This window comes from Hyphopichia burtonii (genome assembly GCF_001661395.1).
Source record: "Hyphopichia burtonii NRRL Y-1933 unplaced genomic scaffold HYPBUscaffold_3, whole genome shotgun sequence".
NCBI lineage: Eukaryota > Fungi > Ascomycota > Pichiomycetes > Serinales > Debaryomycetaceae > Hyphopichia > Hyphopichia burtonii.
Window position 1 is genome coordinate 1,331,452 of NW_017963730.1, and position 13,112 is coordinate 1,344,563.

The following is a 13,112-nucleotide window of genomic DNA, read 5'->3' on the forward strand; positions in this document are numbered from 1 at the left end:
ATAACAATAATCTAGATAATTTTTTCAGCAAAAGTACTCGCCAACGTTCGCTAACGTTGTCATAGCCTCAATGTGTTGTGTATCTATAGGCTGGCTTAAAAACTTCGACCCCTTCAAAATATGGGGTACGCATTAGTTATTCCGCCAGTCGGGAAAATCGTCAGAACTGCGAAGACTTACATAATGAGCTTAACTACAGTTGAGAATAATCCAAATAAAATAAATATTAAAGTAAAGCACAAGAATTGAAATAAAGAATTTGATCATAGAAGAAATTCTTAGGAAATTTCTCTATGTTCAATGAATTCCTTCATTTTAGCCTCAACATCATCCACGGCACCAGCATGAATGTAAGGTAAGGTTCTAGCGATTTGAACTGATTTCCATGGCTGCCATTTAGGAGTCATGGTAAAAATAACATCCATTTCTTCCAAACTTCTGCGTTTAGTTTCAGGATATAAGAAGTAGAAAACTGGAATCATCAAAAAGTTTATGACAGCAAAAGTTGCATAAGTATAATGTTCAATTCTTTGAAACATAATTGGGGCGATCATCACAACCAAGAAATTAGTGACCCAGTTGGCGGCAGTTGAAACCCCAGAAGTAGCAGCTCTACAAGTCAAAGAACTAACTTCTGGTGAATACAACCACGTTAATGAAAGTAATGAAAGTGCAAAAAAAGTATTAAAGGCAAACAACAAAAAGGCTGCACCAATTGCCGCACTATCACTATCTTTATATTTTGCAAGATAAATTGTGATACTTAAGCAGACCATAGTTAGACACTGACCTGCTGTACCCCATATGAATAACGGCCTTCTACCAACTCTTTCAATAATGAAAATGGTTATTATGGAAGCTATGAAATATTCAGTCCCATTACAAGCGGCCAAAATTCTTGATTCTAAAGGAGGCATTCCAATGTATACTTCAAAAATAGTACCAGCATAATAAGTGATTAAATTAATACCACAAATCTGTTGCATAAATTGACAAAAAGCTGCAAGACAAGTTCTTTGGAAATTTCTTTTTTCACCTTGAGAGAAAAGCGAACTGTTTCCACCAGCAGATGCTTGTCTTTCAATTGACAAAACTTCTTCAATTTCACGGATTTGTTCATCAATTAAGTGATCATTAACAGGGACATCATATAAAGAAGCAAACACTCTTCTTGCTTCATGGACATTACCTTTACTCATCAATAATCTTGGAGATTCAGGTAACTTTAAAATAAATGGAAACATAATCATCGGAAAGACACATTGGAAAGCAATTGGAAATCTCCAAGAAATTTGACCTTTTGTGAAGTAAAAGGCAAAATCAACCCAGTAACTTATAGCAATCCCCAACGTAATCAAACAACCTTCGAAACAAATAAGCATACCTCTATTATGAGCTTTAGACGTTTCCGATTGGTATACAGGAACCGTTGCAGTATTAAAACCATTACCAACTCCAGTGACGATTCTAGCTACGATTAAAAATGCAACTGACTTAACTGAAGCAGCTTGTAAAATACCACCAACAAACATAATTGCAACCCCCAATAACATTGTTTTCAAACGACCCAATCTATCACCTAAATAGATGGTTGATAAAGCAGAAGCCATACAACCCAACTCGTAAACTGCCACGGTAAAACCTTGTAAAGTATCATTTTGAGGATTAAGTTCTAAATCAATGGTAGGAAAAGCTTCACGAAATGCGGGAAGAGTAAGTAATGACCCCATAACCCCTTGATCGTAACCGAATAATAAGAAACCCACACCACACATAGTAGAAATGGCAGTGTTCAATTTTTGACCTTTCAAACCCAAATAAGTTGGGATTTGATTATCATTGGCAAGTGACTCGCTACTTTTAGAGGCATTATCAGCCAGAGCATTGTTCTTTTCCAATACTGAATCTGAAGACATGGTTGAATTTAGATAAAGAAATTTGCCAACACCTCAAACCCACCAGAAGATCTAACCAACTATTTATACAACATCTAAGCTAAGACATTGAGTTCTGTATGAATGATCAATACCTGTTAGCAATAAATAAAATTGGTGATGCCACCTACTAATTAGACCAGAAATTTATCCATACTGCAAAAAAATGCACTAACAAACCTTAATCTATTATATTTTTATTATTTTACGGTTATTTTTCTTAGCCCAAAGGCTTTTGTTTCAAAAGAAGAAACACTCCCGTAGATTATTTGGGACATTCATTTTATTTTTCTGGCCTCCACGAAAAGTAAGTCGTGCATATATGTCAAAAGGTGGGGTAAATAATATTCTGGATACCCAATCTTCAGCCGGACAGCAACCTGTCTTAACCAAACACCTCTGGAATCAGAATTGCAAAAAAAAAACAAGAAACAAAAAAAACAGACTCTCTGATTAAAACAAATTGTACATTAACTATATAAATAACAAGAACTGAATATTGAAGCCGGGACCTGGTGATTATATCAGATGATCTGACTCAAGGGCATCGTCGTTATGAACCACTGAAGCTTTTTCTTCAGGAACACTAGTTAAAAGAGCTTCATCATTATGGTCAACGGAAACCTTTTCGTGATGCTCGGTGTATTCTTTATATTTAGCTTCAACATCGTCCACGGTACCAGCATGGATGAAAGGTAAATCTCTTGCAATTTGAACCGCTTCCCAAGGTTTGTATACTGGAGTCATTGAGAAAATAACATCCATTTCTTCCAAACTTCTACCTTTTGTTTCAGGGAATAAAAAGTAAAGCACTGGCAACATGGCAAGATTAATGAAGAAAAACACAAGATAGGTATAAGATTTAATATGATTGAACAAGATTGGAGTAATCATCACCACAAAGAAATTCGTAACCCAATTAGCAGCGGTTGAAATACCAGAAGTTGCAGTACGAGCGGCAAGAGAACTAATTTCTGGAGAGTATAACCAAGTTAAAGAAAGTAAGGAAAGACCAAAGAAAGTATTAAACATGAAAAGTAAGAAAGCAGCACCAATGGCAGCACCTTTATTATCCTTATTTTCACTTAACCAATTAGTAACGAATAAAAATAACATACTCAAAGCTTGACCCGCCGTACCAAATAAGAATAATGGTCTTCTACCAAGTCTTTCAATTAAGAAAATGGTGAAAATCAGCGCAATAAAGTATTCTGTACCATTACAAGCAGCCAATATTCTGGAATTTGTAGCAGACATCCCAATGTAATCTTCGAAAATAGTACCCGCGTAATAAGTAATCAAGTTAATACCACAAATTTGTTGCATGAATTGACAAAAAGCTGCAAGACAAACTCTATGGAAAGTTCTAGTTTTCCCCTGTTTTAATAAATCTTTAGCAGAGAAATGACCACCACTTGCAGCAACTTCTGCTTGTAAAGATTGTTTAATTTCCTCTAATTGAGAATCAATAAGTGGATCATTAACAGAAGTATCATATAAAGAAGCGAAAACTCTTCTTGCTTCTTCTTCCCTATCGTGTCTCATTAACCATCTTGGGGATTCTGGTAATTTTAAAATAAAGGGGAACATAATCAATGGGAAAATACATTGGAAGGCAATTGGGAACCTCCAAGAGACTTGACCACCATAAGGGTAAAGACCATAGTCAATCCAATAACTAAGACAAATCCCAAAAGTGATTAAACAACCTTCAACACAAATAAGCATACCTCTATTATGAGCTTTAGACGTTTCTGATTGATATACAGGAACGGTTGCAGTATTGAAACCGTTTCCTAACCCAGTGACAATTCTAGCTACGATTAAAAATGCGATTGATTTAACCGAAGATGCTTGTAAAATACCACCAACAAACATAATTGCAACCCCCAATAACATTGTCTTCAAACGACCCAATTTATCACCCAATTTAATCGTGACTAACGCCGAGGCCATACACCCCAACTCGTAAACCGCCACGGTGAAACCTTGTAAGGTAGAATTATCCGGATTACGTTGGGTGTCAATAGTGGGGAATTCGTCACGAAACGAAGGAAGAGTAAGTAATGAACCCATAACCCCTTGATCGTAACCGAATAATAAGAAACCAACACCACACATAGTTGAAATGGCCATATTCAAGTATTTACCTTTCAATCCCAAATACGTGGGAACTTCTCCAGAAAAACCTCCAGTTTTGACAGAAGAAGCAACTGGAGATGTACGTTTCTCCATTGACGATGCAGAAGACATTCTTATTAATAGATCAACACTAACTTAAAATAATACTTCCAAGAGATTTCAAATGTAAAACACAATAAAAGAATATGTTAGTCAAGAAAAATACTAAGTGAAAATCAGTAACAGCAGCAAAAAAAGCTTCAGAAACTGACGTGGCTGTCAATATTTATACCCCGAGTCATACTCTCAAACAGTTTCTCCTGCTGACGCTACAAGATAGTACAATTCCATTTGGGGGCGCTCTCTAAAGCAATCATCTACTATTGGGGAGATATGTCTTAGATTAGCCCAATTGAACGCGAAACACCGTACCATAGTCAGACACCTTTATTTGACCATAAAAATAGGGTGCGGCACAGAAGCACCAGGCTCGTAACAGTGTGGGGGGTAGCAGAGAGGGCTGAAAGGAGGGGAGAAGGCAATATTTTTTAAGTGCTCCACTAAAAAAATTTGGTGTATATTTCCACTCATGACATCAGTCGCCGGTGAGCTTCGATTCGCTCTACCATGGTCTATGGAGAGCTTGTCCGTTTGTCAAAAAGCTACACAGCCGTCTGGTAGCACAGATTATCTGGCCTCAGCTACATCTTGTGGCTTTATGAAGATCTCCCCATACGAGGTTCGAGAAAACCCACCACCACTCACCGGTTGCTGCGTCATAGCTACCCTTACCCCTTTGGGTAAGCTATCCGAAAGTAAATCATAGGGAAGACTTCTCGGTTAGTCGAGTCGAAAATCCGGGGAAATCCCCAAAAATTCGTGTCTCCATTTTTTTATTTTTAATAAATCTTTTATTTTTGCTAAAAGTTTCCCTAAACCATATCGGCTTTGGTTGTGTTACGGCTATAGGATGGCTTTGAATCGGTACAAACTCAACAAAATGGATAGTTGTTCGGCGAGATTGTTTCGCTATTCGAGGATTACAATAAGAAGTGATGGTTGTCAAAGATTGTGAATGGTCAGTGGCTCTTTGTTTTGCTCAATCATAATAGGATTTGCTAAGATTAGTGCCGCTAATCGGGGTTTCACTAAAAGCTGTCAGATCAAATAACGAGGATTTATATATATGTATTGGGTGTACGGAGGTGATGTTGTTCTTTGATGTACGGGTTTGTTACCTGTTACAATCAAGTATCAACAAAGTATCAGAATTACGCGCCCTTTATTTACATATCCATCACTGCTTCATCTTCATCCACCAGGCGATAGTATGAGTGATTTGGAGGAGTTGGCCTCTCCCAAGGCATTAAAGAGGGTTCCTCGGCTGTCGTTGAACTCGAATTCCAATAAGATAACCAAGCCGCCCAGCTCTAAAATGACTTCCAAAACACACTCTTCATATTCTAAACCAATCGATATCCATCGCTTGGATCGGGAAATACAAGCCAAATTAACTAATAATATGACTTTGAAAACGAAAATAACAACATTGACTAATCAGAAGCAAACCCAGGAGCTTCAAGTTCGTAAATTGGAAGATGACTTCCAAAATTTAAAGAAGAAACTTCAACTAATAAATAATTCTATTAATGAATTAGAATCAAATTATAAAGAATCATATAATCAGTTAAGTGATGAATTTGATATCAGCTCCAAGCAATTAAATGTTCAATTCAACCAACGTTTGAATGATTTGAAAGAGAATGTATCTGCATTGGTAGAACATCAAATCAATAAATCAATGAATATACTATTATCTCAAAAGAAACATTTTGAAAGTGATGTCACTGAATTGAAACAAGCTAATGAATATCAAAAATCGGATTTAATTAGAAAATTGATCAAACTAAAAGAAGATTTTAATAAGAAAAAGATTCAACTCTTTAACCAATTAGATGAAACTTTAGATGGCTTAAATAATGACATTAATACAATTAAAGATACTATATTATCAAAAATAGATGAAAGAGACGCTTTGCAGAACGATTTAATAAATAACTTACAACAGATAAATAAGAGATTGGTAAATAAGTTAAGTCAAACCAAGTCAACTTATGAAAATAAAGAATTAGAAATTAATTCAATTAAATCTTCAATAATAAAAAATCAAAATGACTATGATAACTATCAAAATTCAATTAATGATAAAAAAAGTCAACTTGAATTATTTAAAAAATCAATCTTAGAAATAAATTCCACTTTAGCGTCAAATGAATTCAAAAGAAGAGTGCTACATAATAAGTTACAAGAATTAAAGGGGAATATAAGGGTTTATTGTCGAGTAAGACCAACTGCTTCCGACGAATTATCGAATATAGAATATCCAGATAATGAATTCAATGATGATGCTTGTCAAGATTTAATCATTTCAAAGAAACAGGAGTCTCATTCTTCTTCTTTACAATTTGGTAGATTATCAAGTAATACTTATAAATTTCAATTCGATAAAATATTTTCTCCAGATATAAAAAATGAAGAAATCTTTGATGAATTATCTCAGCTCATTCAATCTTCGTTGGATGGTTACAATGTTTGTGTTTTCGCTTATGGCCAGACTGGCTCAGGTAAAACTTGGACAATGTCTCACTCGGAAACCGGTATGATTCCTCTTTCAATTAATAAGATCTTCGATGATATAGAAGATTTGAAATCGAAGAATTGGACTTATAATTTAGAAGGTCAATTCGTCGAAATTTACAATGAATCAATCATTGATTTATTACTGGACTCTTCATCAAGTCAGGGGAAACATGAAATTAAGCATGATGATATTAATTTTAAAACTACAATAACTAATGTAACCTCAATTTCAATCTCATCGAAAGAACAAGCTCATTCGATTTTGAATCGTGCTTCCAAAAATAGGTCCACTGCTTCAACCTTATCCAATGAAAGATCTTCGAGATCTCATTCAATTTTCATTCTAAAACTAAAAGCACATAATTCAAAAACTAATCAAGATCTTGAAGGTACACTTAACTTAATCGATCTTGCAGGTTCAGAAAGGCTCAGTCAATCGCAAGCAAAAGGTGATAGGTTAAAAGAAACTCAATCAATTAATAAGAGCTTGTCGAGTCTAGGAGACGTGATCTATTCATTAAATTTGAAAAATCAAAATAATAATCATATCCCCTTCCGTAACTCAAAATTAACCTACTTATTAAAACACAGTCTTGGAGGTGACCTGAAAACTCTTATGTTCGTCAACATATCTCCTTTACAAAAAAACTTTGCTGAAAGTATAAATTCTCTAAGATTTGCTACAAAAGTTAATTCCACTAAAATTAAATAAATGTCAAATTATTCTATATTACCACCTTCAATTAGACTATTTACAGGTTCATAATTGGTGGCTCCTTTCAATAACTGACTTTTAACAGCTTCATCCCATACTGCTGGATGTTTCTCTTTTGCCCAATCCACTATCAATTTTTGTTTATCGGTTTCCCAACAATAATTATGCATGGCTAATAGAGTATCTGAGCTAAGTTCCAATCCATAATCTTGCATTTCCTCAGTCAATAACATAGCTTCCTCCGCCATTCCGTGATAAACATGCGCAATCAAATATTGTTTGAAAATTTGATAATTAGGAACAATATCAAATTTGGATAAATTATTCCAAAATTCAACAACGTACATCATGTCACTATAGGTATAAGTCTTTATCATGATTTGAACAGTATCTTCATTAATACCTCCAAACTTTTTAGGATCACTTATCATAGAAAGAAACAAGTCTCTGACTTTTGGTACATCTTGCAAATTAGAATAAGCATTAAGAATACAATTCTGTAAATAAATATCTTGCTTTGGTAAACTTATGTCCATTTTTAGATGTTCATGAATTTCAAGTATACCTTCTTCATATAGCTTGTCCCCAAATTGTTGGAATAAATAAAGGTACATTTCTCTCAGAGGGGGTAAATGTTGGTGATTCCCGTGTAATTCACTAAGTCTTTTTATTTGACGAAATATAAGTAATGAGGCATTCATTCTGTCCTTGTCACAAAAGAACTTCATTGCAGGTAAATACGATTCGTAAGGTGCATGGAAGTATTTATGAAGTTCGCAATAAAGTGCCCAATTAGTTTCATGAGTTGTTTCATTTGTATAATTTAGAACGAAGTTATGTAAAATAGTAAATAACTTACGATATTCTTGGCCATAAGGTTCATTAAGAGGTAATTTGAGGTTACTTTCACTTTTAATAGGAGGTAATTCTCTTTTCAACATTTCAATCGTATCACCAACGTACTCAGCTTCTAACATTCTTGTTGCTAATGCACAGATGGTAGGGGCTTGACTTTGCCATGATGATTGTTGTTTGATTTTTGTGAAGATTGGAAATATGTCATTTATATGATTCATTTTTTGACAGATTAAAGTGGCTAATGAACTTAATGTAGCATGCACTGAAGGATCCTGGCTATGAGACCAATCAACAAATTCTTGCATACTATCTTCAAATATATTTACTGCGGAAACATGATTTTCAGCTTCGATGGCTTTGTCAAGTCTATACTTGTATGAATATAAAGTAACTTCAAAATGATAATTGTCTTTGAAATAATTGGTGAGGGTTTGTGTAAAATATCCTCTTGGTTCAATTTTACCAGAAACCATAGCCGACTGAATACATCTGGTGTATATGTCATTGTAATAGAGTTCATTCTCGGTGTTATTTTGAGATTCAATGAAGGATTCAACTTCTTGTTTTGTTACATCGAAAATTTCACTCTCAGACTGTGTAAAGTTATTTTGGTACAAGTTGTATATATGATTTTGAAATCTTAACATTGGCGAGAATTTGACGTCGTTTGATTCGATGAATTCAAACAACATCTGTTGTAATAAGGCACTTTCCACATACTTAGAATGTGATAGTAAGAGAAGATTTTCAACTAACGACTCATCTTCGAAGTCTTGCTTGAATAATTCTCTGCGGACTTCTTCAAATATAAGATTGAGCTTTTCTGGAGGTTGACTTGTCAAGCATTTGAATATTTCTATGATGAACAGTTTGAGCTCTTGATTAGGAAAGACGGAATCAAGTTCATAGCTTAATTTAGATAAGTGGATCAAGATGCTCGGGGAGAATCTGTCTAACAGAAGGGATGGGGTTAGCTTGGTTGTAATTAAACTTTGTATTCTATAGAGGTTCCTTTCGGGATCCTTATATTCGTGAACAGACGGAGGTTCATCTGAATACAAACTTTCAATATACAGTATGAATTTTTTATAGATATAGTCATCTAGAATCTTTGCCTCTTGATTTAAGTTTGAAACTTCAAATATTTGTTCATATTTTTCTAAATTCATTTCATTTTTTTTCTCGTAGTAGTCAATTAAGCTGTTCATGAATTCTGGAGTCAACAAGTTGGATTTACTATGTACAAGAAGGTTTAAGGTATCCAAGAAATAATTTGGCCTAACAGCTACTGCGAGATCAACCACATATACTAAGGCTTTGACAGGAACATTCGGTATATCCGATTTTACTAAGAATTGAACAATACTTGACATATATGCTGGCATGTTGATGTTGTTGCTATTATCCAGGGAGGATATTAATGCCAAACTTGATTTTTCAAATAGCTGCATTAAAGTTTCAAAGTCCACGGGCCCAGAATAATGACCTTCTCCATTTAGAAACGTGTTATCATTGAGTTTAAACAATTCTAAAAAAGCACTGTTCAAAATCTGTATACTACCATCATCAACTTTAAAAATTGGCGTATTATGGACAAAGTCATTGAATTTACTGGTTAAAATTGATCTTCGAAGTTTCTTTGGAATTTCTGTGGTTTTAGAGTAATGATTGAGGTCCGATAGTATTCGACTCGTTTTGCTATTAGTTTCTATATCTGGTTCTTCTACTATTATTATAGGCTTCTTCTGATTTGGTTGGTTTGGTTTTTTGAATTTACTTAAAGGATTGAACCATGTTTTATTTCTCGTTTGGTGTAAATTGGAGCAAGCTCGAAACTCGATTGAACTTTGGCTAGTGCATGGCTTGGCGAGGCCTGTCGGAAACGATCGTCTTAGTATCCCACGACGAAGCATGGTTTATGGATTAAATGCTGATATTTAGCTAGTTTCTTAGTAGTTGATGAAAAATTTCTTATAAAAAAAAAACTCCGAGTAGAAAAGCGCACATAAAATGAGAAGAGCTCTCTACATGAAGATACTTCAAAGCGTTAATAAATAGTCGTAAAATTAATATATCAAATATTACATGAGATCTAATATATGGGGAGGAATATTTACAAGGGATTATTATAGAAAAGAAACCATCAAACTATACTTTTTCTGATTCATCTTCGCTGAATTCAGGTAAATGTTTTTGCAATCTTCTAATTGCCCAATTTTTACCAATAAATTTAACATTTGGATCACTCATACCTTCAGTTCTAGTGTATTCCTTCCAAAATTTAGGGTCTTTAAAACGAGGGTCTTCTGGTTTGAAAATACCTAGACTTTCTCTAATATTCAAGACTGCTTGTCTTAATTCAGCAGCCAAGTCCGATCTCAATTCGGTGGCTTTTTTACCCAGCATTAATTCTTTGGTAAGCTCAGATGGATTTTTTGGATCGATATATTTCTTACACAAGTCTCTCCATTTTTGTCTATAATGTTCGATTCGTTCATCGGAGAATGCATCACCAATACTAATATGAATTTCTGCGCCTAAATTTGCCGGTAACCATCTATTTATACCTTTATCGGCACTATCTTCGGGAGCAATTTTTTCAAAACCAAAAGTGAAAATTGGAACCACTACTGGAGCTCTTGTACTTTCTAAGATCAAACGAGAGATCCCCCATTTAAAGTAACGCATTGAATTTTGATGAGGTTCTTGTAACTGTAATACGAAACCTTCTGGGAAAACATGAAACCAAGAAGTTTTATTACGAATGAAAGGTGATTTTGACATTAAAATATTGGTTGATTCGGGGGAAGGTTTAACTGTTTTAACTAATTGTTGGGTTTTAGTTGAAACATTACCGATTTTATTAATTTCTTGAATCAAATTTGGTTTTTCTTCATCTTTCACTCCTGGAGTAAATTCTAAATCCAAAGTATCATCAGGACTCAATATTCTAATTGCAGCATCAATAGAACCTTGAAATGGACCAGCACCAAAACGTTTAGTACCCAATATTTTACCTAAATTGAAGAACCATGATAATGTAGGAGTTGAAAAACAAATGTTGTGTGCTCCGAACCCCCATCTTATAGTATCTATATCGGTATGAAATCTCATTGGTAATGCAGCATAAAAAGTTGGATCATCAACCACTGACATATGATTCATAACAGTTAATAAGGATCTGTTCTCCAGTCTGGCTTTTTCCAAAGCAGCATCTAATTTTTCAATGTTATGTAATCTTGGTTTATATAATACATTCAATAGTAATTTTGAATTTAAAATCATCGCTAAGCACGTTGCATGAGAAGCATAATTCCAAAAAACAGAGGTTCTTGGATACTCCGAAAGAAACTCGTCACCTCTTTTCAAAACATCTTGAAAGGACATCTTGAGATAGCAGCCCGCTGGAAGTACTCTTGCTTGGTTTCAAAAGAAAAGTAACTAGAACTTAATCGAATCAAAGTAGCCGTTTTGTTTAACCAAAAAAAAATCTTCGCGCAAAATCTTCATTTGTTGAACTTCAGTATTGAAGTTGATTCAATGGAGTATTGAGCAGTAGATTGAATAGCAGATTGAATAGTAGATTGAATAATAGACTGAACAGTAGACCGAACTAGCAGATTGAATAGTAGACTGAATAGTAGACTGAATAGCAATTATTATATTGGATTGATGTGTATTGAATAGATCTATGGAAAGCAGTTATACTGAGACTAAGTAGGAAGGGTCGAGGATACAAATGCAAGACTAATAGTGAAGATCTCTATATACTTTTACTCGTCTTCCCACAAGGGTCTCGTAGTCGACTTGTACCTCTTTGGCATTAGTCTGGCCGGACCTGATGTTAGGAAGCAACTGGTACTTGACAAACCTCTCGAAATACATGAATTCTTCGTTTTTGTAGTTATAGTACGGAGAACAGAGGACGTTGTAGCAAGATTCCTGGAAATCGGCTAATTCTCCTAAATTCTTCAGTTTGAAATCATAGAAATCCGATGCCAGGATACCCAAGAAGTCCTTGTATTTGTCAGATTCATCGATATACTCTCGAGACAATTCTTCAATCACCGAGTCCATCTCACCTTTTAGGTAATGATCAAAATCAACGTGTCTCTCTAGAGCACTTTCTTTTAGTAAAAGGAGATACTCTGCCAACTTGGCAAGCTCGTGGGCTGCTTCTTTGAAATTTACAAGTTCTTCCTGGTGATTCCTTTCTGTCAGCATCTTAATGAAAGATTCATGGCTCCGCTTAGCGCCCTCACTTTCAAGCTGCGCTTGTGTACCAAGTGGGTTGAACTTACGGCGGTTGATCCCCATGGTCAATAGCTCGAGTCTATAGGCCCTTATCATTTTGTTGTTTGTGTTCATGGTTAAAGTGTTTTGCAACCAGCGGCTAATTTTATCTTTTCTTCCCAACTTCTACTCCTTTAGAAATTAGAACTACTTCTCTTTTATACTGGTGAATATGGCTCTTGAAACCGACTCTACCTCCTCTTCCAGCAACGGTTCCAGCTACGGCTCGGTTGCTGAAAGCAGCCTTGACACACATAGCAGATCGTACAACGCACTTGGTCCGTCTATCGACCCTTTCCAGTTGCAACTGCACAACTCATTCTTAAGAAAACAAACGCTTGTGAAGAGAATCCAACGGGCAAAAGAAAAGAAAAACGGACACCGACTCGCTAACCATTCAACTCTCCCCATCTACTTTTTCTTCAAGGCCCAAATTGGCTTCACGAAAGAGGACTTGGACAAAGCACTAGGACTTGACATCGCGGTTGAAAAACACAGAATCGTCAAGGCCCAGTTGCAAAATCAGCTAGATTACCTAGTAGACCTTCTTG

The 13,112-nt window shown here is 35.2% G+C and overlaps 5 protein-coding genes across 5 annotated transcripts; 1 reads left to right on the forward strand and 4 right to left on the reverse strand.

Moving 5' to 3' along the window:
- Positions 1-278: 278 nt before the first annotated feature.
- HYPBUDRAFT_107221 (sugar porter family MFS transporter) lies at positions 279-1,916 on the reverse strand (the record flags this gene model as incomplete). Its single annotated transcript, XM_020218533.1, has 1 exon — positions 279-1,916. The coding sequence occupies one exon, from the start codon at positions 1,914-1,916 to the stop codon at positions 279-281; it is 1,638 nt and encodes a 545-aa protein (XP_020077117.1).
- Positions 1,917-2,453: 537 nt separating this feature from the next.
- Positions 2,454-4,835, reverse strand: HYPBUDRAFT_156742 (sugar porter family MFS transporter; the record flags this gene model as incomplete). The annotated part of the gene is made up of 4 exons (XM_020222235.1): positions 2,454-2,570; positions 2,601-4,123; positions 4,389-4,419; positions 4,821-4,835. The coding sequence occupies 4 exons, from the start codon at positions 4,833-4,835 to the stop codon at positions 2,454-2,456; spliced, it is 1,686 nt and encodes a 561-aa protein (XP_020077118.1).
- A 655-nt stretch (positions 4,836-5,490) lies between these two features.
- On the forward strand, positions 5,491-7,407 carry KAR3 (Kar3p; the record flags this gene model as incomplete). Its single annotated transcript, XM_020218612.1, has 1 exon — positions 5,491-7,407. One exon carries the CDS (start codon positions 5,491-5,493, stop codon positions 7,405-7,407), a length of 1,917 nt encoding a protein of 638 aa, XP_020077119.1.
- On the reverse strand, positions 7,350-11,680 carry HYPBUDRAFT_11194 (uncharacterized protein). Its single transcript, XM_020218865.1, has 2 exons — positions 10,418-11,680; positions 7,350-10,044 (listed from the first exon to the last, which is right to left on the reverse strand). Exons 1-2 carry the CDS (start codon positions 11,653-11,655, stop codon positions 7,416-7,418), a joined length of 3,867 nt encoding a protein of 1,288 aa, XP_020077120.1. The 5' UTR covers positions 11,656-11,680; the 3' UTR covers positions 7,350-7,415.
- A 335-nt stretch (positions 11,681-12,015) lies between these two features.
- HYPBUDRAFT_148340 (uncharacterized protein) lies at positions 12,016-12,636 on the reverse strand (the record flags this gene model as incomplete). The annotated part of the gene is made up of 1 exon (XM_020220121.1): positions 12,016-12,636. One exon carries the CDS (start codon positions 12,634-12,636, stop codon positions 12,016-12,018), a length of 621 nt encoding a protein of 206 aa, XP_020077121.1.
- Positions 12,637-13,112: the final 476 nt, after the last annotated feature.

Bases quoted from the DNA above. Each gene is read 5' to 3' on its own strand.
- HYPBUDRAFT_11194 (XM_020218865.1), bottom strand. From the start codon at position 11,655: ATGTCCTTTCAAGATGTTTTGAAAAGAGGTGACGAGTTTCTTTCGGAG. The intron at 10,045-10,417 runs GTTTGATGGTTT...CAATCCTTTAAG, and splicing joins GATGAATCAGAAAAAGTATA to TAAATTCAAAAAACCAAACC.